Here is a 24,405-nt window from a genome sequence, read left to right on the forward strand (position 1 = left end):
CACATAAAATGCTTGTTAATTCTGTGGTAGATATATGTATTCTTACAATATCATTCTATTTTGTGTGTTTAAAAGTATTTTAAACACAGGTATCTACCAGGTATGGTGGCTCACGCCTGTAATCCCAGCACTTTGGGAGGCTGAGGTGGGAGGATCCCTTGAGCCCAGAATGTCAATGCTGGAGTGAGCCTTGATCACATCACTACACCCCAGCCTGGGCTACACAGTGAGAACCATCGCAAAAAAAAAAAAAAAAAAAAAAAAAGTTATTGTAAAAATATTTAAAACATAGAGCACAAAATAAAGTGTATGAAAACATTTCCTAAAGTGTGCTCACAGAACACTAATTCCTTAGATGATTAAATATGTTTGGAAAATACTGACCTAAATAAGCTAAACAATTTTATTGACTGCAAGATTTCTGAGTCTTTTATAAACTGTTGTTCTCCCAAACCATTTTTCAGGTGTTGTTCTAAAAGAGAAATATATAATACTAAGAGATGTTTTCTAAACTTACTTGATCCCAGAAACTTTTTTTTCCTAAGGAGTATCTAGTGGACTGTTATTCCACGGAACACATTTTGTGAAACAAATATTGTGGTGTAGGGGGCTTTTTATGTCTTGTTCACCATTGTACTCCCAATACCTACAAAGCATCTGAGATATTGTGGGTGCTCATACAGATTTGTTGAATGAATGAATCACTGATTTGATATTGCTATTTCAGCCTCTTGTCAGGGGGCTGGACTACATAACTTTTCAAGGACTCTTCTAAAGTACTTTTGGGTGAGATTTCCGTAGGGCAGCAAAAACAGAATGTCAAGGGTCTGATAGAAAGCAGCTGAAATACAATTTCAGTGAAATTCCAAATCCAACCTAGCTCACAGTTAAATTACACATTTTCAGTCTCAGTCTCTCCATACTTCTCTTTCTCTCTCTCTCTCTCACTTCACTCCTGTCCCTCCCTCATCCTCTCACCCCCTCATACGCCTGCTTCTCAACAAGAAACAGATCCATAAATTCAGGACTGAGATTGGTTTCTGGAACTTAAACTAAGGCTGTCAGAGAGATACCAGCCACCTGATGTGGCACACTGGACCACTAGATGCCACTGTTCTCCTCAGAAACACACCTGGGGCGCCTCTGCACCTGCAGCTGCCAAGATCAGACCCCACAGGTGGAACTTGGCATGGGCCAAGCCCTCTGCCAGAGCTGCAAGCCTCAGGCATGGAATGAACAGAGCACAGGGTGGTTTGTGCTGCAGCAGGAGAGAATGCACACGTCTGTAACGTTTTGGGTTATTTGAACTTTCCTTTCTCCTTTTGTCCACATGTAGTGCTTTTGTGCTGACGGTCCTTGTGTCAGGGGGAACTATTTTGAAGCTTGAATCAGAGAGACAGAGTGGTAGATACAACACAAGGGCAGATCCACCTGCCTAAGCCCTCTGGAGGCTGGGATGCTGAGGAGGGGGGAGGAGGTGCAGAAGTACAGCCTTGAAAATACTGTACTTCTGGTGCTGATGGCCCCATTCCCCTGAGGCCTGTCGGAGCTCACCATAGTTACTGTAAGCAGTCATTCTAAGCACTGATTGCAGCGCTTATTTCTGCTGAAGGGCCAGCACATTTTTTAAGTCACAATATGGCTTTGGATTTAGGACTTCGTAAGAAGGTTAGGAGTAAGGACACTCAAAGACCCCACTGTTGAAGGGCACTCTGTTAATACATACACACCTGCATTTATAAGTGTGTGCCGGCCATTCACTATCAAGTTCAGTACCAGGTTTCATGGTGTCCTGAAGTCTTCAGCTTAATTATTATAATCAGTCATCATTCATTGAGTGCTTACTGTGTACTTAAGAATTGCACATATGCTATTTTATATAATCCTCACAACAATCCAATGACGTAGGTACTAGTTATTTTTTACAGAAAAAGAAGCCAAGATCAAAGGTTAAATGATTTGCTCAAGCTTACACCATAGGGGGAAGGGGAGATTTAAATCTCTGACTTAAAGGCCCAGTCCCTTACCACTATGCTATTCTTCCTTCATTGTTAGACTCCACACACCTTATCTTCTAAAGGCCCTCAACACCTCCATGCCTGTAAAGCACAAGCAGTCTGCCTTTGTCAAGGGTCAGGAGACACTGCTAGGAAACCTGCTGTCTGAGAACAGATGGCTCAGACGGTGGGAATAATTTCTTTCAGGGTGATTGGGAGGGACATGAGCAAGGGAGAGAAGCATCTGTAACCAGGAGGGAACCAGGACATTATCTCTTCCTGTGGCCCGAAGCCTACCCTGATATGCTGAGAAAGGTTTGTCCTGTTCAATTCCATGAGCTACTGTTCATCAGTGAGAGGTCTAGGATTTGGCCCTTGACTTGACCAGACATGAGCATTAAGGGCTGTGACTGAGTTCTGGCCTTGCCAAATGCATAGGTACCATCTGTTCATTAAGTAATCCTTCCAGAAGCTTCCAGCCTCCCCTCTTCCCCCCAACACACATGCATACACACACCAACACTTGCACCTCCTTTGTATGTAAGGACTAAGTGACCCTTATTTTCCTGCCCTTGCTACCATTAGCTCTATCTAAGCATTTCCCAAAAGTGATAAGCTACGGAGTCTGACTCCCTGAGATCAGAAGATAGATTCCAGTTTGTATGGGTCCCAAGTCTGAAGTGGAGGGGAGTCCTGGCGTAGTTCTCTCTAATGTGCGGTGGTGGTCAGGCTGTGCTCCCTCCTTCTATAACCCCTCTCCTAAACCACTTGTGAGGGCTCTCCTTCCTCACCAAACCTTCACCCATACGACAGTAGCTAGAAAAACAGAGGAAGTATAATCTACTGATTACATGCAGCAGCTTTGAAACCTGGCTTGGATTTGTCTTGACTTGGATACTGATCAGTTGTTTGCGCTTGGACAAACTAATCTTTCCAAGCTTAAATTTCCTTTTTTTTTTTTGAGCTGGAGTCTCACTCTGTTACCCAGGCTGGAGTGCAGTGGCACAATCTGAGCTCACTGCAACCTCCACCTCCCAGGTTCAAGTGATTCTCCTGCCTCAGTCTCTCGAGTAGCTGGGATTACAGGTTCATGCCACCGCACCTGGCTAATTTTTGTATTTTTAGGAGAGACAGGGTTTCACCATGTTGGCCAGTCTGGTCTTGAACTCCTGACCTCAGGTGATCTGCCCTCCTTGGCCTCCCAAAGTGCTGGGATTACAGGAACGAGCCACTGCACCCAACCCCAAGCTTCAATTTTCTATTCTGCAAAATGGGGTTAATACTACTGTATCTGTTTTAAAGAAGTCTATGAGTCACTACATGAGATAATGTATACACTGAGTGGTCCTCAGTACGTCAGTTGTTGTGCTGTTGGAGCTAAGATGGACGAACTACCTTAACTGAAAGAGCAAAATCAAGTGGGGAGTTCAAACACATGAATAAAAATGGATACGGTTTTGACTACAGCAGAAAGCACACTTAAGCAATGAAGGAAGAAAAATCTCAATTTGTCTAATATAGTGCATCAGTGGAGAAATATCTGAGAACTGATGGACTCCATAAATATCTCAAATGGCCTGCCAGGGCTTCAAATAATTCTGATCTTCAAGTTGATCTAGCCCAGCATATAAAGGTAACTCATATACACGTCAAACACTGTAAGAGGATGAGAAAAGCAGCTGATAGAGATTTAATATTTAATGTGAGTATAAGAAAAAATGTTCTCAAAACAGAGAAGAAAAAATTCTTTTCTGGGAACATGACATTAGAAAGAAAGAAACCCTTTGGTCTCAGCTATAGCAACTTACCTGGAATGGTAGCTTTGGTGCCAAGGAGGGCCGATCATACCCTGAGATATCTGCATCATGCTGGCATCGGGTTGCTTCTCCCCAGACTTAGTTGTGTGCCACGAGTGAGGTCGGCCTGCAGGCTCACTGCGCCTGGGGAGACACAGGAGGGACCCCCCAGCGTTAGCCAAAGTCTCAGCTGAGTCTCCTCACCCATGTGACTTGTGGATTTGGAAGCAAACACTCTGTGTCCTCAGAGATTGAAAAGCAACCAAGTCAATACTAAGAAGAAGATTTTGCTACTTATTTCTGTGACTAATCATTGCTATTCTCTGCTTAACTTGTAAAAATTTTTACTTATTTTGACATAATTTCAGACTTGCATTAAAATGTTGCAAAATTAGTGTAAAGAATTCTCACATAATCTTTGCCTAGATTTCCTACATGTTAACATTTTATACTTTATTAATGTAAAGCACACAGAGTTGCCTTGGTCCCTCTTGGTCTCTATCTATCCATATATAAAAATGGGAGCCCACAATTCCTTTCCATTTCCCAAAGGGCTTTCGATATACGGTAAAACATTTTCTGGGGATTTTGAAGTCCTCTGTCATATCCTGTTGCTGGATAAATGATACTATTACTTTCTTGGTAAGAACTGCATAAAGATTAGCAGTAACCTCAGTGTGAACACTGCTGTAAGCTACGTGGTCTGGAGAACAAAGTGCTCTCTAAAATTTCTCATTTTGCAAGTCAATGACTTCAACTTTTAAACATCCTGCCCTTACAACACAAAGAATTGACAAAGACAAAGGGAAAATGTGGGTGTCCTTCATACTGCAACACTGAAGAATGAATTCGGGAAGGAAGCTTGCACTACTATAGAAGGTCAGTCAGGAGAGAGTTGCTGTGCCTTATTTTTGGCAAAAAAAGTCAGGTAATCTATCAGGCATTTCATGCTGAAAATTCTTGAACTGTAAGACTGTAGGAGAATTTTTCTGCAGTTTAGAAACATATGGGATCCAGGAATCCATTTGGATATGAAAATAATAACTAAGTTATTCCAACTCATTGTACTTGGCCTTGTAGCTAAAAATGCACCTATCCCTTTTCTATGAAAAAATAAATTAGTTTTTGTAATATAAATGAAAAACAATTCCCCTGAAGCCAATAAAATTTAATGTATTAGGACATCAGAAAAATACTAGACCAGGTGTCAGGAGATCTGGGCTCTTGCCCTGACTTTGTTATTAACTTGCTGTCTGACCTTATGTGAGTTACTTCCCCTTCTTAGCTAAGCCTTTGCTCATCTAGAAAGTGAGAAGATTCATCAGAGGCTGGATTAACCGCATCTTAATCTAAAATAACTTTAAAAATACAGCAGACACTGAAGAGCTTCTCAAAATGGATGATGACTTAAAACACTCACACACACACACACACACACACACGCACACACATATATTTCAACTCCTTAAAGAGAGATTAGGGTGATAGGAAAATGTTCTTGTGTGAAGCAAGGGAAACAAATATACAAGTTTTTTTTGTTTTTGTTTTTGTTTTTTAAACAGTCAGTCAACAAAGATTTACTGAATTGAAGGAGCCTGTAGTCAGGTGGACTAATGCTTGAGTTGCCAAATAGGTCAGGAAAAGTGAGAAAAATTCAACTCTCTCTCAAGAGAGGAAGAGAGGCTGGAATGTAGCTAAAGCTATCAGCTCTGAGATAAGACAAACCTGGGTTCTAATCCAGTTAAACTGAATACCACTGGTTTTAGCTTTTAGATCTCAGGTAAATTTCTTAATCGCACTGAGTTTCCTTCTCTATAAAAGGCAGATTATAGTTGAACCTATTCACAAGGGTTTTGTGAGATTGAAAATGAGAAAACACAACTGGCCCATAGTAAGAGCTAAAAAAATGTTAAGTCTTATTATCATCATTCATTATTAATAAGTTGATGAAGAGTAAACAGGGTAGGGAGACAAGCCTTTAGAGATCTCTAAAAGGAAGGATGGTAAATGATGAGGGAGTTGGGAATGGGCAGGAACCACTGGTGCTGATGAGGCGCCCGGCCCCGAGCTCCCCAGAGAGGTATTGAGTCAATAATTATAGCAGAGTCTGGCCTGAGACTTACCATGGTCACAGCCTGTCGGACCCTGGCCATGGTGGTGAGGAAGGGAGCCATCAGAGCAGTGGCTGTGACCTGAAATAACAGGGGTAAACATAGGCCAAAAAGAAACAGACCTTGCCCACCTGGAAACTATAAAGGAACAAAAAGAAGCAGGTGCACAGCTTGGGCTACAGAGATGAAGTAGATGCAAAATCAAGACATCAACAGCAGAAGCCAATATATGATAATTTGTTTGCCTCCTTGTCCCCATAGGTATTAGTTCATTCTCACGCTGCTGATAAAGACATACCTGAGACTCAGCAATTTACAAAAGAAAGAGGCTTAATGGACTTACACTTCCACATGGCTGGGGAGAGGCCTCAGAATCATGGCAGAAGGCAAGGAGCAGCAAGTCACGTCTTACATGGATGGAAGCAGGCAAAGAGAGAGAGAGCTTGTGCAGGGGAACTCCTCTTTTTAAAACCTAGATCTCATGAGACTTATTCACTATCATGAGAACAGCATGGGAAAGACTTGCCTCCATGATTCAATTACCTCCCACCGGCTCCCTCCCACAACACGTAGGAATTAAAGGTGAGATTTTGGTGGGCACACAGCCTAACCATATCACCTCTTTAATCCTCATTAACAGGTCCCATGTAATCACTAAACCTTGAAGTTTAGCACTGCTGCCCAGGCTGGAGTGCAGTGGCACGATCTCAGCTCACTGCAACCTCCACCTCCCGGGTTCAAGTGATTCTCCTACTTTAGCTTCCTGAGTAGGAGGCTGGAACTACAGGCACATGCCACCATTACTGGCTAATTTTTTTTTTGGTAGAGATTTGAATGGAGACACAGCCAAACCATATCACCATACCTCTCTAATCTTCATTAACAGGTCCCATGTAACCACTAAACCTTGAAGTTCAGCACTGCTGTCCAGGCTGGAGTGCAGTGGCGCAATCTCGGCTCACTGCAACCTCTGTGTCCCAGGTTCAAGTGATTCTCCTACCTCAGCCTCCTGAGTGGGAGGCTGGAACTACAGGCACACGCTACCATGACTGGCTAAATTTTTTTTTTTTTTTTTGATAGAGACGGGGTTTCACCGTGTTGGCCAGGCTGGTCTCAAACTCCTGGCCTCAACTGATCCGCCTGCCTTAGCCTTCTAAAGTTGAATCAACTTTTTTTTTTTTTTTTTTTTGAGATGGAGTCTTGCTCTGTCGCCCAGGCTGGAGTGCAGTGGCACAATCTCAGCTCACTGCAACCTCCGCCTCCCGGGTTCAAGCAGTTCTGCTGCCTCAGCCTCCTGAGTAGCTGGGATTACAGGCATGTGCCACCAAGCCTGGCTAATTTTTTGTATTTTTAGTAGAGATGGGGTTTCACCATATTGGCCAGGCTGGTCTTGAACTCCTGACCTTGTGATCTGCCCACCCTGGCTTCCCAAGGTGCTGGAATTACAGGCATGAGCCACCGTGCCTGGCTGAATCAACCTTTTTCACAGCGCAGGTAGGCAGAGAGCCTGAGGGTTCATGGCTCAGTATCTTAGCAATTCAGCATTCTTGCTGCTAGTCCTTCTCTAATTTTGGACACCAAAGTCCCCAGAAACTAGGCTGCTGCATCTTCAACCAGTTCCTTGAAGATAGGCTGCCTCACTGACTTAGATTCCTGGTTTATCACCTTGTTCTATCCAATGATTAGAAATCCTTCCTAGTGTTCTAAACCCGTCAGGGGCTGGCCCGAATCACACAGTAAGTCTGGGAGTAAGGTTTTAAACCCAGTTATATATGACTTCAGGTACTCAACAAATGCCACTGCTTAATCACATAGCAAAGACCCAGCCTCAGTGAAAAAATAAAGTCTCTTTGCATGAGATACCTAGAGGCATTTTATGTATGTATCACTTTAGACCCCAGTAGGCCCAAAATACATTAGGAGAAAGATGAGAAAGAACAAACTGTCATCTTCCTACTGCTGATTCCCACTACTTAGTGAAGAGAGTTTTGGCAGAATCACTCTCAGTAGTACAAATTAGCCCTGGGACTAGGTATTGGCCTTGAGAAGCCAATGGACACCAATGGATGGTGACCTCAGACCAGCACCACGTGACACTAAGGATGGCTCTTCAGTGACTTCATCACCTAACGGTATCTGTCCATGCCTAGCTAGATGCCAAGAAGATTTTCCCACCCAAGAGAAATAGAAACTGATAAATTCCATAGGCTCCACGGGAAAAAAGATGCCTTTTCCTGTCAAGGAGATGAGGTGTGAGACAATGTTTACTGATAACTTCAGGGGTTCCAGATAGGCCCTCTGGTTTGCTTATGCCTATAAGCCGAGTTACTTGGGAGGCTGAGGCAGGGGGCTCAATTTTTTTTTTAATTAGCTGGGTGTGGTAGCATCCACCTGTAGTCCCCACTACTCAGAGGCTGAAGTAGGAGAATCACTTGAACCCAGGAGTTCGAGGCTGTAGTGAGCAATGACTGTGTACCACTGCACTCCAGCCTCCAGAGAGATGGTTTATTTTATTTTATTTTATTTTATTTTATTTTATTTTATTTTATTTCATTTTAGATGGAGGGGATGGGAGTGGAGAGAGAGAAGAGGAAATGAGCAGGATGCAGATAGCTAATTCTGGGGCATGTGAATGAGTGCCTGTGGAACTTTCAGTGGAGAGGTGTGGCAAGGAGAGGGACTAGAGGACTGAGGGCTTGGCTGCATATAGAAATTTACGAGTCACAAAACACAGGGCCTTTGAGAGAAAATAAGTGACTTGGGGAGAATGAACAGGGAGACAAAGGAAATAGTTTAAGGACGAGTCTCTGAGAACGGTCAAAATTTAGGGGAGAGGGAGCCTGGGAAAAAGCCCAAGAAAAGCTTCCACAGAAGAGGGAGGAAAACAAGTTAAGTATGGGAGTCTCACAGATTTCTAGTGGGGAGAGTGAGGAGGAGGAGGAAACTGTCAACCACTGCAACGCTGTAAAGAAGTTAGTGTGATGAGGGTAGATGCATGGCCACTGGACTTGGCAACTAGCAAGTCCTTGCAATGGCATGATTTAGGATGGGGCTAAAGGTGAACAAGGGATAAGCCAGAGGCAGTATGGGCAGATGATTCCTTCAAAAACCTGTTTCTAAAGGGGAAGAAGAGGGTGGTAGCTACAAGACTGGAGGGAGCCAGGGAGGGAAAAGGTTTTGTTCCTGCTGTTTTTGTTTTAAATGAGAAGTTTAAGCAAGTGCCTGTAAGGCAGAGAGCGTGCACAGGCCCATCTGACGACACAGGACACAGGAGGAGGACTCCTTAAAGACTCAGGAGCAGGCAGGAAGGGATGGGATTCAAACGCTCAGGTGAAGGGTATGAGCTTATGGAGGAGGAAAGCCAGTGCTGTTGAGATAGAAGAAAGGCGGATGCTGGCAAATGTGAAAGCAAGTAGGTAGCACGAAAAGTTGAGGGGACCTCGCGCCCAATGTCCTGTTTTCATGATGAAGCCTAACCTGGAAGAGGGAGAAGTGAGGGAGGTGACACATGGGGTCGGGCTCCAGGGACGTGGTACATGAGGACTAGAAGAGTTGAAACTGATATTTTAAAATATTCAATTATCCTTATCACTATACATTATTTGTATTGAAACATCGTTATGTACCCCATAAATATGTACAATTAAATGTCCATTTAAGAAAATTAAAAATTAAATTTTAAACGGACATTTTAAAGAAATAATGACCAAGATACTGTATCTGCCCTTAAGGAGCTTATATTCTGCGGGAAAGACCAAATGAAGTAATTCCTACAGTACAGATAAAATAAGTGCTTTAGAAAGTAGGCCCGATACTTGCAACACGAAGACAGCAAACTCAACTTCGGGGCTTTTTCTTTGGAGGAGGTTGGAGAGGTAACTATTTATTTGCCCTGGGTAGAGTATCAGGTTTCATCACAGTGCTAATAGATTAAGAACAAGATGATTTGGGCGGGGAGAAAGCAAATCAAAAGGCCCTGAAAAAAACAAAAACACGAAAAAAAAACCCTACTTTTCTTTTAGATGCAGAACATATGTTAGGAGAAGGCTTCTGAGATAAATCTTTGTTTTATAAGATTCTTCCATAATGTACAGATAGGAGTTAAGTGATGAAATAAGGGGAGAATTGAAAAGGATGACCAAAAATAGCCCACCAGTGTATATCAGTACAACCTGAATGAAGGCCAACTTGGCGACATCTAGCAAATGATTTTTAAAATAACATATCCATCAAAAGATTGGAAGACAACCTAAATGCCCATTAGCAGCAGGCTAGTTAACTCAGTGTGGTACATCCATATAATGGCTGTTAAAAAGGATGAAGTATCTCTATACATACTGACATGGAGATACCTCCAAATATATTAAGTTACACTAGTAAAATGCAGAGTTACATGTACAGTCTGCTACAGTATGTGGGGGAAAACATAATCACATGTTAATTACATATTAATGTAAAGAGTATTTTTGGAAGGACACTTAAGAAACTAGATACAATGACTGCCTCTGGGAAGGAAAACTGATTTTCACTGTATTTCATTTTGTAACTTTTCAAATTTTATACTATATGCATGTATTACCTATTGAAAAGCAAAGTATTTTTAAAATAGTCTCTCATTTTGAAAATATAATTCACTGTAGCTTGAGAGTTTAAAAAAAAAAGTTAAACAGCTATTTATGGACTTTTTCAATGATGGGAAACATTTAATAAGCATTCCTAAAGAGCATGGCATGCTAATTTTACATTTTGGGATCACTTTGATCTTTAAGAACATAAAGAAATATTTTCCTAAAGTACATCACATCATGAGCATATCAGTAAGTCAGAAAATGGTTTAATTTTAAAATTTAGCCAACTAAGTTTTGTGTGTGGGTGTAATTCAAACAAAGCCCTTTTGTTGCATTCCTAACCACAAACAAGGAAGCTTTACTGCGTGGGATGGGTAGGCTGATGAAACTGGAATTCGCAAGTGACATGATGTCCTTCTTAGATGATTTTGCCCTAACACAGAGAGATTTGGGAATGCAAAACAAGTTTCTGAGCAATCTACAGTAAGTTCAGTATTTTAAGCAGCATTCACTCATCACCTATGTGCCTTCGACCTTGTTAAATTATAGTTGGAGCTCTGCAAGGTCACGGATGGCCTAAGAGTTTGTAATTTTTTGGGGGAGGCTCAGATGCAAGAAAAACTGTTAAACAAAGTTAGAGCATCATTCATTCACTCAAAAAATATTTGAGTGCCTACTGAGTGCCAACCACCATTCTAGGCACTTGACGAGTATTTTCTCACTTAGCCTTTATATTATCTTTATGATTCAGGGCTATTAATGAGGAAAGTGAGGTAAATATAGAATAAACAACGTGTTCACTATCACAAATGTAGTGAGCAGCACAGCTACCAAAGACAGGCATCTGTCTCCAGAGCCTGTGCTTTTTTTTTTTTTTTTTTTTTTTGAGACAGAGTCTTGCTCTGATGCCCAGGCTGGAGTACAGTGGTGCAATCTTGGCTCACTGCAAGCTCTGCCTCCCGGGTTCACACTGTTGTCCTGCCTCAGCCTCCTGAGTAGCTGGGACTACAGGCACCCACCACCATGCCTGGCTATTTTTTGGTATTTTTTTTAGTAGAGATGGGGTTTCACCATGTTAGCCAGGATGGTCTCGATCTCCTGACCTCGTGATCCACCTGCCTCGGCCTCCCAAACTGCTGGGATTACAGGCATGAGCCACCGCGCCCGGCCCAGAGCCTGTGCTTTTAGTTTGCAAGTAAGGAGCACTATGCAATGAGGTGGGAGAGGCAGAGGAGCGAGACAGGGAGTAAGCAAGTAAGCAAATAAAACAAGATATTCTCATATAGGTATAAGGGTTCTGAAGGAAATAAAACTGGGTAATGTGAGAGTGTAATGGAAAGTCCCCGTTTAAGTCAGAGACAGCCTCTATGAGCGAGCGACATTCAAACCAAGACCTAAATGATAAGAAATAATTAACCATGCAAAGAGCTGGGAGAAGAATATATAGCTCCAAAGGAAAAATGAATGCAAAATCCTTGAGAGGAAGAATGAGTTTGGGTTTTTAAAGAATACAACAGAGTATAGCCAGAGCCTTGTGAGTGAAGAGCAGATGGTATAAAATTCAGAACATATTGGGTCACCGAGGCTGTAGAGGCATTTTGGATACAAGCACCAGAAGCTCACGTGAATGGGTTCTGAAGTCAGCCAGAAGGCTTAGTAGTACAGTGGGACTTCAGATGACCTTGAAAGATTGGTATGCTTTGCATAAATGGAGAAAGTGACAACTATAAGTTGGAAAATAAATTCTAAGAACTGGTTGATGCTGTTCTTTAACGAACTGTTATGACAGATGTTGCATAGGCTCTTTTGGGTGCAGTGTTATAAAACTCTGCCAGTTACCCACTGGACCTGAGTCAAGTGTATAAGAATACAAAATATATTCAGACTACCAGTACCACAAAAAAAAAGTTACCATATTTCTTAAACCCCTTACTAACCCATCAACCTTTCCATCCATTATTGTTTAGTGCACAATACTATGAGACAAAGTCCATCATAACAAAGTTCTAATCGAATGCCCCCATAGCCCCCCAAAAAAACAAAATACCTCAATATATTCTGCAAATTAGGTCGATTAAATTAAAATTTCAAATATTTGAATTGTAGATCTTTATCATATTCTTATTGCACACTGTGCTTAGCTGGGGATACAGCGTTGTTTTTTTAAAATTTATTTTAGGTTCAGGGGTACATGTGCAGGTTTGTTATATAGGCAAGCTTGTGTCATGGGCTGGGGGGTGTTGTATAGATTATTTCATTACCCAGGTACTAAGCCTAGTACCCAATAGTTATTTTTTCTGATCCTCTCCCTCCTCCCAGTCCTTCCCTCAAGTAGGACCCAGTGTGTATTGTTCCCTTCTATATGTCCATGTTTTCTCATCATTTAGCTCCCACTTATGAAAACATGCAGAATTTGGTTTTCTGTTCCTGCGTTAGTTTGCTAAGGATAATAGCCTCCAGCTCCATTCATGTTCCTGCAAAAGACATGATCTCATTCTTTTTTATGGCCGTATACTATTCCATGGTGTATAGGTAGCATATTTTCTTTATCCAATCGCCATTGATGGCCCTTTAGGATGATTCCATGTCTTTGCTATCGTGAATAGTAAAGCATTGTTTTTAAGGATTCTTTTTACATGCCACTGCTGTTTTTCCCCATTTTTCCTCATCTATTTTTAAAATTATGAAATCTTTTTTTGAGACAGGGTCTCAATCTGTCACCCAAGCTGGAGTGCAGTGGCATGATCATAGCTTACTGCAGCCTTGAACTCTTGGGCTCAAACAATCCTCCCACCTCAGCCTCCTGAGTAGCTAGGACTATAGCATGTACCCCTATGCCTAGCTTATGAAACATTTTAAACATATATAAATGTATCTGGATTAATATAAATAACCATGTATGCATCATCGAAATTTATAAAATTTATAAAGTCTTCATATTTTCCCCATATTTACTTCTGGTATTCCTCCTCCACCATACCCATTTCTCTTGCCCCCACAAGCTAACCACTGTAGTTAATTTCTTAAGTATCTTTCCAGTGTTCTGTTATCCAAATACAGGCAAACACGAACATATAATCTCATTTCACTCCTTTCCCAAAAGAAACTTCATGGTGTGTTCTATCCCTTGCTTTTTGTATTCAACAATACATATTCAGCTGGGCATTGTAGCTCATGCCTGTAGTCCCAGCTACTTGAAAGTCTGAGGTGGTAGATTGCTTGAGCCCAGGAGTTTGTGATCAGCCTGGGCAAAACTGAGACCCCCTTCTCAAATAAAAGCCCCCAAACATATCGAAGATCATTCTCCATCAGTATTTACAGAGCTTCCTCATACCTTTATTTCCTTTCAGCTACCTAGTACTTCACTATATGCATATATCATATTTGTTTAACCAGACCCCTTTTGTAGACACTTTTTCATGTCTAGTCTTTTGCTATTACAAATAATGCTGCAATGAATGATCATGTCCATATAATGTTTTCTATGTATATTGAAATGTCTGCAGAAATTCTTAAAAGTAGAATTGCTGGCTTAAAGGGTAAATGCACTTGCAATTTTGATAATTACTGCTAAATTGACCCCTTTCACATTTTAAAAAGGAAATAAACTCAATATGAACAATTAAAGGTCACCATAGAAATAATTCAGGGGGAGGCTGGGCGTGGTGGCTCAGGCCTGTAATCTCAGCACTTTGGGAGGCTGAGGTGGGTGGATTACGAGGTCAGGAGTTCAAGACCAGCCTAACCAACATGGTGAAACCCCGTCTCTATTAAAAATACAAAAATTGCCGGGTGTGGTGGCGCATGCCTGTAATCCCAGCTACTCAGAAGGCTGAGGCAGGAGAATCGCTTGACCCTGGGAGGCGAGGTTGCGGTAAGCCAAGATTGTGCCACTGCACTCCAGCCTGGGCAACAGAGCGAGACTCTGTCTCAAAAAAAAAAAAAAAAAAAAAAAAGGAAAGAAAAAAAGAAAGAATTCGGAGAGAGATTATATCTTCTTTGGTATAGAATAACAGATGATGCATATTTGAACAACATCCCTTTTTAGGCATTTCCTGTTTATAGGAAAATGACAGGCCCCAAATACTACTGATAAAAACATACAGGAATGGAAAACTGGGACCAGGTCAAACAACACTGAGCTGCACTCATAACATTGTTTCATTCATAGATCCGGATGGTGTTGAGATGTTTATAATATGTTCACAGGAGACAGAAAAGGCCTCACGAAGTTTTAAGAGTTGAAACAAACAAGGATCTTTCAAAACATGAAAAAAGGTGGCCATTGTCCTTCAACACTCCATTAGCAAAGACATTATTTTTGAGAAATCCTTTAGCCCTCCACAGCATCCCTAACCCCTTGTTTCTTTTCTTTTCTTTTTTTTTTTTTTTGAGACAGAGTCTTGCTCTGTCGCCCAGGCTAGAGTGCAATGGTACGATCTTGGCTCACTGTAACCTCTCCCTCTCAAGTTCAAGCGATTCTCCTGGCTCAGCCTCCTGAGTAGCTGGGATTACAGGCACATGTCACCATGCCCAGCTAATTTTTGTATTTTTAGTAGAGACGGGGTTTCACCATGTCGGTCAGGCTGGTCTTGAACTCCTGACCTCGTGATCCACCTGCCTTGGCCTCCTAAAGTGCTGGGATTACAGGCCTGAGCCACCACACCCAGCCAACTCCTTGTTTCTATAACTACTTCCAGGCTCCTCAAGGCTATCCTTCAGACCTTTTGGATTCACAAAAAAAAAAAAAAAACCTAAAAAACACTTTTCCAAGGCTTTTCATAATTGCCTTATTAATATCTGTGTCTTTAAAAAGTGGTTCAGTAGGTAGAAAGGTATGCATTAGGTAATACCATCTCATAGCAACACACAGTCCCTTCTGGAAAGAAAAGATTTTTAAATGTCACATCCTGATAATATGTCCTGGGGACTTTTGGCTTTGACGGCTGAATCACCAGTAAGTGTGAAGTCTGCTAATATGCAGACATAACGCTGTAATGCCAAAACTGGCATAAAAGATACAGCCCCTTTTCTTGTATCCTACTTTACCCCATTCCACCATGTCTGTCCCAATATCCCCTTCACTACTAGTTATCTCCTCCCCATCTTCCATTCTGAAACAGTTTTTAAAGATTAAATTTTATTGATTACTGCATGAAAACACTACTGTAAAAGAGAGGGGCTAGCAATAGGGGTGGGTGTTTTTCATTCAATTGCTGGGGGGTAATAAGTTGAAATGTTCTTTTTCCCAATATTCCCCTCTTTATATCCCCTTTGTCAGCAATGACACACACAGAGAATCAGAATATTCAACTGTCCTTCCTACATGTCAACATCTACATAAAAATCAAGCAGAATTTGATGCAAACATTGTAATATCTATGATGTGTAATAGCATTCATCTTTGTCTTTTATTAACTTACCAACTCAATTACAAAAGAATAGCACAGCATAAATAGAATAGCACAACTTCTAATTACCAATAAATAATTTCTGTTTCTCAACTCTCATTTGGAACTGGGCATTTTATTTGTTGGAGGAAGGAAGGATGGTTTCTACCAATTTCTCCAGACATCAGAGATTATGATTTTAGAATTTTCTTCCATACTGTTTCTCTGTGCCATAGTATATGTTGCTAAAACTTAGGAGAAATCACTTCCATGGTGGTGTATTATTTTCCACAGATGGGCACATGCAAACACCCCCAAGACTGTCATGGATCTCAGAGAGGCTCAGATAGCTGCAGAGGGCTAGAAATATTGTGTGTGCCCCTGAATTACTATTGCTTTTTAGGGAGAAGATGTCTGGGAGCTTTCCCAGAAGACTCCTGCTGGCAGACAAATGAGGAGCAGCTCAGCAGGGTGCAGAAAAAGGTGTAGAGCTTCTCCCCTCTATCCAGCAGATGGTGAGGCTGAGTGCCAGGAGAAGGCTACCCCTAAGCAGGAAACCTTTCTCCTTAATGAGAAATCCATAAAAGATTGCCCTTTGAGAGTTTAAAGGAGTCCAAATACCAACCAATATATTTCAAAATTAAGCTAATTTTTATACAATGCCAAAGAATAAATTAAATTGCACTTGTCAAAACAAATGAAGAAAGGGTTGTGTTTTTTGCATTTGTGTGTAGGGGGCAGAAGCCTTACCTTTTGGTGGTGATTTATTCTAAACACCACTCCATTAAACAAAAACAAATCCCTCCCAGACCTCTAACACCAAATAAACTGAATTCTCTTTTGGAGTAAGTCTGATGCCTTGTGTTATATTTTTCACTTCTCTATTTCGCCTTGTGTTATATTTTTCACTTCTCTGTTTCACTGTCTTCCTCTTCATTTAAAGGAAAAGGCAACAAGTAAGAAATTAAAGTCAATAAGAAAGGAAAAGACAGAAGGCATTAATTTTAGTTAAAAATGTTAAACAGTGCTCAAAAGAATCTATATTTTCAAATCATACTGGCAAAGAAACTTCATTGTAATAAAGTTTCCAAATGTTACTGGAACCGAAATAAAAAGAATAGTGAAGGTTTTAAGGCAAAGCAGCTGAAAATGTAAAAGACTTTAACACTTGCTCCAGCTCAATTCCTACCAACCAATATTTCCACAATAAATTTTATAATAGAGGAGAGTTTAACTACCACCGCTCACACAGAAGCTGACACTTGGGGAGAATAAAAGTCAGAAGAACATTCTCTCTTACTCACTTTCAGATGAAAGAATGCCAAATAAAACTGGAAAAACCAGCCCTGTAATATCTATATATAGATGAGCAAATTTTGTAATATAAGCAGTTCATATTGTCTTTTTTATCTTTTACATGGTGTAATAATAAAATGAATGCCTATAATAATAAAATAAATACTCAAGTCAGCTAGAGAGCTAGAACATTACCATGACTGTTGTATCCACCTGTTTTTTTCCATGTCCTATTTTAAGTAAAGGCATCTCTAGAAGCAAGCGCTGGCATTTAGCATAATTCTGGAGGAAAATTTCAAGTCAAGATTATAGATGGATAAAAGTTGAATTTGAATTACAAGAGAACATATAATGAAGTATTTAAATCTTCAATTGTGATGGAGTTAAATAATGTACAATTGGCAATCTCAAGCAATACTTCTTTTCATATATGACTATAATCTCAAAGTTGAATGAAAAGACTATACCTTTTCTTCGAAATTTAGAATATACACATAGGTTCCTTTTGTCTTCTTTTTTAAAAAAATAGACTTAAAAAAATTTTTTTAGAGCAGTTTTAGGTTCACATCAAAGCTGAGTGGAAGTTACAGAGATTTCCTTTCCCGTACTCCCACCCCACACATGCATGCTGGACACGGCGGAGGAAAGAATCTTTGTGCCTGAGGATATCTGAATAAAAAACCTCCAAAACTGAAAGGCAAGGAGGAAAAAAGACTGAGAAAATTCCAGAACAGAATATCCAAGAACTGAGAGACAACTACAAAAGGTGTAACATACACGTAATGGAAATACCAGAATGAAAAGAAAGAGAGAAAAGAAGAAAAGAAATTCTTGAGACAATAATGACTGAGAATCTCCCCAGATTACTGTCAGACACCAAACCACAGATCCAGGAAGCTCCAAGAACACAAAGCAAGATAAATACCAGAAAAACTACACCTAGGTATGTCAGTTTCAAACTACAGAAAACCAAAGATAAAGCCCAAAAGCCTGAAAGAAGCCAGATGGGAAAAACACGTCACCTATAGGGGAGCAAAGATGAGAATTACATCTGACTTCTCCTCAGAAACCATGCAAGCAAGAAGAGAGTGGAGTAAAAGATCGAAAGTGTTGAAAGGAAAAAAAACAACAAACAAACAAACAAAAAACACCAACATAGATTCTGGATCCTGTGAAATTATTCTTCAAAAGTGATGAAAGAAGTAAAGTCTCTCAGGTAAACAAAAATTGAGGGAATTTGTTGCCAATAGACTTGCCTTGCAAGAAATATTAAAAATTATTTAGAGAAAAGGAAAAATGATATAGATCAGAAACTTAGATCTATGTAAAAAAAAAAGAAGAGCATCAGCGAAGGAATAAGTGAAGGTCAAATAAAATAAAAACTTCCCTTTCTTTATACAAATGTTGGCAATAAGAATAGAGAACTTGGCTACTAGTACATAGGTATATAACCACTCCCATAAGAAACAGCAATGATTACTCTGAAATTCCCCAGGGAAATGAGGAAGCAAAACTATGAAGTACACAGCACAAAGCACTTGTTAATTTGAATGCGATAAAAGGTCAGTCTAGATATATACATCATAAAAAATAGGGCAACTGTATTTATACATAGGAGAATGAGAATTCCCGAACAGAAATATTAATAGTACACCAAATCATGTGAGATATTCAAATAATGAGAATATTCATAACAATTTAGAGAAACTGGTTTAAACTTAACAGGCAGTTGGTTATGTTTCTTTATAAACAGATACAGCACAACATCAAAAAGACAGCTGTTAAAGCCTTGTCAGTGGAGGATCCTGCAATGAAAGATTCTGAATCACATTCTAACACAGTACTGAACTCACCTTGTGGCAAATAGAAACATCCCAGATAGCAACCCTCTGGCCAACTGGATGTCATATTCAGGCGTGGAATAAAAAGCCATTCTGCCCTGCTACTGCTGTTTCTGCTCCCCCCAGCACGGTAAAAGCCTTGCAACAACTACATGTGCCTCCAGTTGGACGGCCTGAACTGCCTTGAACTTGCCCAGCTCAGTGCAAGTGGGAGGGACTCTCCATGCCAGTCCCCTCTGTAAATTGGCCAATTAAAATTCAATTCTTGCTCTGTAAGAGGGAAGAAGAGAAGGTGACCCTTAATGACTCCCTAAGAAGAGCTGGCATCTTGGACAATAGCCTATAGCTTAGAAATGCTGGAATTCTATTTTGTGGGCAAGAGGAGGAGGGAAGCAAGGAAAATCATCTGATGATAGAATGCATCAAACTGAAATCAGGAAGTTTCCTTAAATGATCTTCTCTCCTAAACACATGCCCTCCTCCACATGCAAAAATGCACTGTCTACAAAAGCGCTAATTGCTTTAAGCCTCCCATAGTTAGGGAGTTGACTGAAGCAGTGGTTCTATAACAACATCTCACTGCATCTTCCTAAAGTGTACTGTCATGAAAACACCAAGTCAGCAGCACAGGGACAGAACTCACTGCCAAGGGATAGCACCAGCAGAACTAACCTTGCTGTTCAATTAAGAATGAATTAGAGGAGTCAGATTCTGAGCTTCTATTATCCATTCATCTTGATTTACTTTATGAAGCACATAGCATGGTGATCTGAGATCCCCATATAAGGGTAAATGCTTAATAATTACATCAGACTATTTTTATAATGACTTGCGGGGGAAGGTGAGGAAGGAATGAGAAGTTTATGGAGAAAAGCATCGGCTTGGAAAATCTTCAGTTTCAAGCTAGAACATTTTGTCTCCTTTACCGACTCATTGAGCTACCCTAGCCCAAGTCTTGATAGATTTACAGAGAAGTTTCTGCCAAGATAAGTTAGATCATAAGAATTCCTATTGACAGATAAGAGAGAATGCAGGGATCTAGGCAGGAAAGGAAGGGTGGGATTGGATCTGTGAGAATATTAAGCCCTGGACCACTAAAAGTGTCTCTCTCTGTTTAACTTGGTTGTTTCACTGGCTCCTATATATACCTGGGAAATTAGCTTCTGTCTTTTCTTTTTTCTAATAGATAAGTGAGAAGATCCTTCCTGGCTATTTTCTCCACAATGAAGGAGCTATGAATATATATACCTGTTACTCACTAGACTTGAAAATAGCTCATGAGGTGACCCCAGCACTTTCCAATTCCAAAATCAGTATAGGCCTCTGTGACATGTCACAAATTAGAACTGCTCAATGCCCACCACCAACCTCCCACTTCAACATTTGTAAGACTCCTAAAAAGATGATGGCACATCATGGTCTGCTGTCTTATGTGTAAGGACAAGGCATCACTACCTCATCCTTTTCCACATTTCCAGACAGGACTTAGACCAGAGCCAGCTCAAAAGAGCTCTCGATGGCCAAAACTAGATCCATTTGAGCAACAAAATAAATAACAGTAGTACTGAATTATAACCCACAGGATAAAATAAATATGAAAGAGTCCTTACTGACATGAAGGAATAATGAATAAATAAGTAGAGGAGAGAAACAGGCTTTATTTTTTTAAGTAGAATTCTAATTAATAAATGTAGAAAAAATGAAAGAAATAAAGAATCAAATTTAGAACATTACGGTAATAGTTGTCACAGGCAACACTGATAGATACCAAGATCAGCAAAGAAAGTTTGAGGAGAAACAGGATATTTACATAGCCTGAAAATTATCTTTCCAAGGTTATTTATTAATTACAAAGGGACAAATAGTAACTTTAAAGTGGAAAAACCTGGCCAACTTCACCATAACCAAGTAATCGAGGTTAACCATCACCAGTAATGAAACATATTGACATCATGTAACCTCGATATGAGACAGAAGAAAACAACGTAACTTCTGTGGTATTGTCAAAAGCCATAACCTCAATGTAACCAGGAGGACACATCAGACACACCCAAATAGTAAGCATTCTACAAAATAACTGGCTAGAGCTCTTCAAAAGTGTCAAGGTCATAAAAGCCAAGGAAAGACTGAGGAAATGTCACCGATCAGAGGAGACTAAGGGAACACAATGTGGGATCCTAGAACAGAAACAGGACATTCATGGGAAAGAATGGTGAGATCTGAGTAAAGTTTATAGTTTATATAAAGTTAAGTCTGTAGCTAATAGTATTACACCAGGGCTGATTTCTTAGTTTTGATATTTGTACTATGGTTATAAAGGGTGTTAACATTAGAGAAAGCTGGGTGACAGGTATACAGGAAATTTCTGTACTATTTTTACAACTTTTCTGTGAGTCTATAATGATTTCAAAACAAAAAGTAAAAAGCAAAACAAACAGGATGTAGGATCTGAGTATAACTGGATGAGAATGACTCCAATTTCCTAGGTTAGTCCCATGTCAGTAACAGTTGGATTGCAGAGAGACTTCCAGGGGACAGGAAAATTAGGAAGTACACTAACATAGGGCGTACAATTTACAGTCATGTGCCACATAATGACGTTTCAGCCAACAGTGGAGTGCACATTATGACAGTGGTTCCATAAGATTATAATGGAGCTGAAAAATCCTGTCACCTAGTGAAGCTGTAGCCATCACGCACGTGGTTTCGATGCTGGTATAAACAAATCTACTCCACTGCTAGTCATCTAAAAGTACAGTACATATAATCATGTACAGTATATAATAGTTTATAATAAATGTGTGTTACTGGCTTATGTATTTACTATATTATACTTTCAATCATTATTTTAGTCTGTATTCCAACTTATTAAAAAAAGAAGCTAACTGTGAAATAGCCTCTGGCAGGTTCTACAGGAGGTGTTCCTGAATAAGGCAGTGTTATCCCAGGAGAGTTCAGCTCCATGCACTGCCCCTGCAGATGTTCCAGAAGGACAAGACATAAAGGTAGAAGCCAGTGGTATTGATGATCCTGCTCTGTTCGGCCTAGGCTAGGGTGTGTGTTTGTGTCTCAGTTTTTAACAAAAATGTTTAAAAGTAAAAAAAAAAAAAAAAAAAAAAAAAAAAAAATTCAAGGATTTTAGGATAAGGAGAGAAAAAAGAAAATATTTGTATAGCTATACAATGTGTCTGTGTTTTAAACTAAGTGTTAATACAAAAGAGTCAAATATTTTTAAAAGTTTATAAAGTTACTGTAAGCTAACATTAATTATTGAAGAAAAAATTTTGAATAAATTTGGCATAGCCTCAGTGTACAGTAAGCAGTGCAGAGTACCGGCTTTCACGTTCACTCACCATCACTCGCTGACTCACCCAGAGCAACTGCCAGTCCTGCAGGCTCCCTTCATGGTGAGTGCCCTATGTAGGTATATCCTTTTTATCTTTTATATCGTATTTCTGTCTGTTTAGACATGCAAATCCTTACCATTGTGTGACAATTGCCTACAGAATTCAGTACAGCAACATGCTGTCCAGGTTCATAGTCTAAGAGCTACACCATAGTCTAGGCTATACCATATAGCCCAGGTGTGTAGGTCACACCATCTAGGTTTGTGTAAGCACACTCTAGTATGTTCAGCAACAATAAAATTACCTAATGACACATTGCACAGAATGTATCCCTGTCATTAGGCAATACATGACTGTATTTGTGGAGATATGACATATACGTGTAAAATTCTTAGTGTATGAAGAGTAAAAATTCCAGCCAAGAGCAGGAGTGATGTCTGTAACATCTAGGTCATGACTTTTTACAAAGGAAATTGCTTGTTGCTTATGTTCTCCATACAAACATGGCACCATTGGCCAGCTGTGACCACACTGATGAGAACAACCCCAGCTTGTTATAAAGATGATTTCTTTATGTTTAAAATACTAAGTATATTAAGTAGGTATACATTTGTTTGTTCCACTTAACTTTCAGGGATTGTTTTATAAAATATTTTAATTGTTTCTAGCTCAAACCCAGGTCTATGTGATTCTATTGCTGATATTCTTAACCCCCAGTCAGTTTCTGTGATTCCTGCCTTCCCTGTCCTAATGCCCTACAGATATCACCAAGTGCCTTCATATCAGAAACTCCGCAGTCACTCTTTAGTTTTTCTCTCCCTTATCCTACTCTCGTCTGCTATTTATTCTGCCTCCCTAGATTTATCTTAAATCTATCTCATCTCTTGTCCCATCACCATCGATTTAGTTCAGGTCTTGATCATTTTCCTTCCAGGCTGGAGCAGAAACTCCCTAACTACTATTTTCTGGCCTTGAGGACTTTGGCACTGACATTATATTAGCCTATCGGGCCCTGTGGACACCTCCTTGTTAAAGAGAAAATTTTGATTCTCTATTTTAAAGATCCTAGGAGGCTAAAGGAAACAGTGATAACCTTGGAGTTTCTGCTTCTTAGGATGTCTCTGGGAGCAGCCTTGCTGGCTGGATCTCTTGAGTCAGAGGTCTTGGCAAATCTCACCCTATTCTTGGCCTGACTCTCAGACACCAGCCAGTTGGCCTCCCTAGACCTTCGGTATGTTTAAACTTCTTTTAAATCTTTTTTTTTTTTTTCAAATATAATCTAACAAAGAACCTTAAACACCCCAATACAAGTGTTGTTTTATTATATAAAATTAAGAAATTCTTTTATGTATATTTGTGTATTACTGAACATAGTCTAAATATACAAATCTGGATTTGTATAAATCCAAATTATAATGTTTGTTTGAAGCTCTGTCTCTCAGGCTAGAGGGCAGTGACTCAATCATGGCTCACTAGCCTCGACCTCCTGGGTTCAAGTGATCTCCCACCTTAGCCTCCAGAGTACTTGGGACCACAGGTGTGTGCTACTATGCCCAGCTAATTTTTATATTTTTTGTAGAGACAGGGTTTTGCCATTTTGCCCAGGCTGGTCTTGAATCTCTGGGCTTATAGTCATGAGCCACTGAGCCCAGCCTACTTATTTATAATGCAAGTCGATATGTCTATGTGAAAGAACTTCCTAAACTGAAACCAGGATAACTGGTTACTATGATAACATTTGTTGCACTCATGACATAGTAGGCACAGCCCTAGTGCTTGACATGTATCGGCTCTTTCAGTCCTTTCAGCATCCCTAGGAAGCAGATCAGTTATTAAACTTATTTTACAGTTGGAAGTAGAGAGAGCTTCTATAACATGCCTTAGGGTTTATGGTAAGTGACAGAATCTAGGCTTGAATTTTAGGTAGTCTGACACTGCACAAGCCCCATCTTACTCCCCATATTATACTGCCTTTCATGATATCACACAGACTTCTGTGATAATCATGAGAATGATGAGGATAATTATATCCACACAGCATTATACCACCACCTAACAT

The 24,405-nt window shown here is 40.1% G+C and overlaps 1 protein-coding gene across 14 annotated transcripts in view; it reads right to left on the reverse strand.

Annotated features, from left to right (window-relative positions):
* Positions 1-24,405, reverse strand: part of SHROOM3 (shroom family member 3) — a 348,763-nt gene that overhangs the window by 43,647 nt on the left and 280,711 nt on the right. For 9 of the 14 annotated variants that reach the window (XM_078003460.1, XM_015138480.3, XM_078003469.1 and 6 more), the window contains one exon: positions 3,806-3,937. In XM_078003460.1, coding sequence (XP_077859586.1) covers positions 3,806-3,937 — 132 coding nt within the window. Of the gene's footprint in view, positions 1-3,805; positions 3,938-5,916; positions 5,986-19,011; positions 19,333-24,405 lie in introns of those variants that run through there. The other 5 variants (XM_078003470.1, XM_078003466.1, XM_078003465.1 and 2 more) reach the window with 3 other exon arrangements.

This window comes from Macaca mulatta, chromosome 5 (genome assembly GCF_049350105.2).
Source record: "Macaca mulatta isolate MMU2019108-1 chromosome 5, T2T-MMU8v2.0, whole genome shotgun sequence".
Classification (NCBI taxonomy): domain Eukaryota; kingdom Metazoa; phylum Chordata; class Mammalia; order Primates; family Cercopithecidae; genus Macaca; species Macaca mulatta.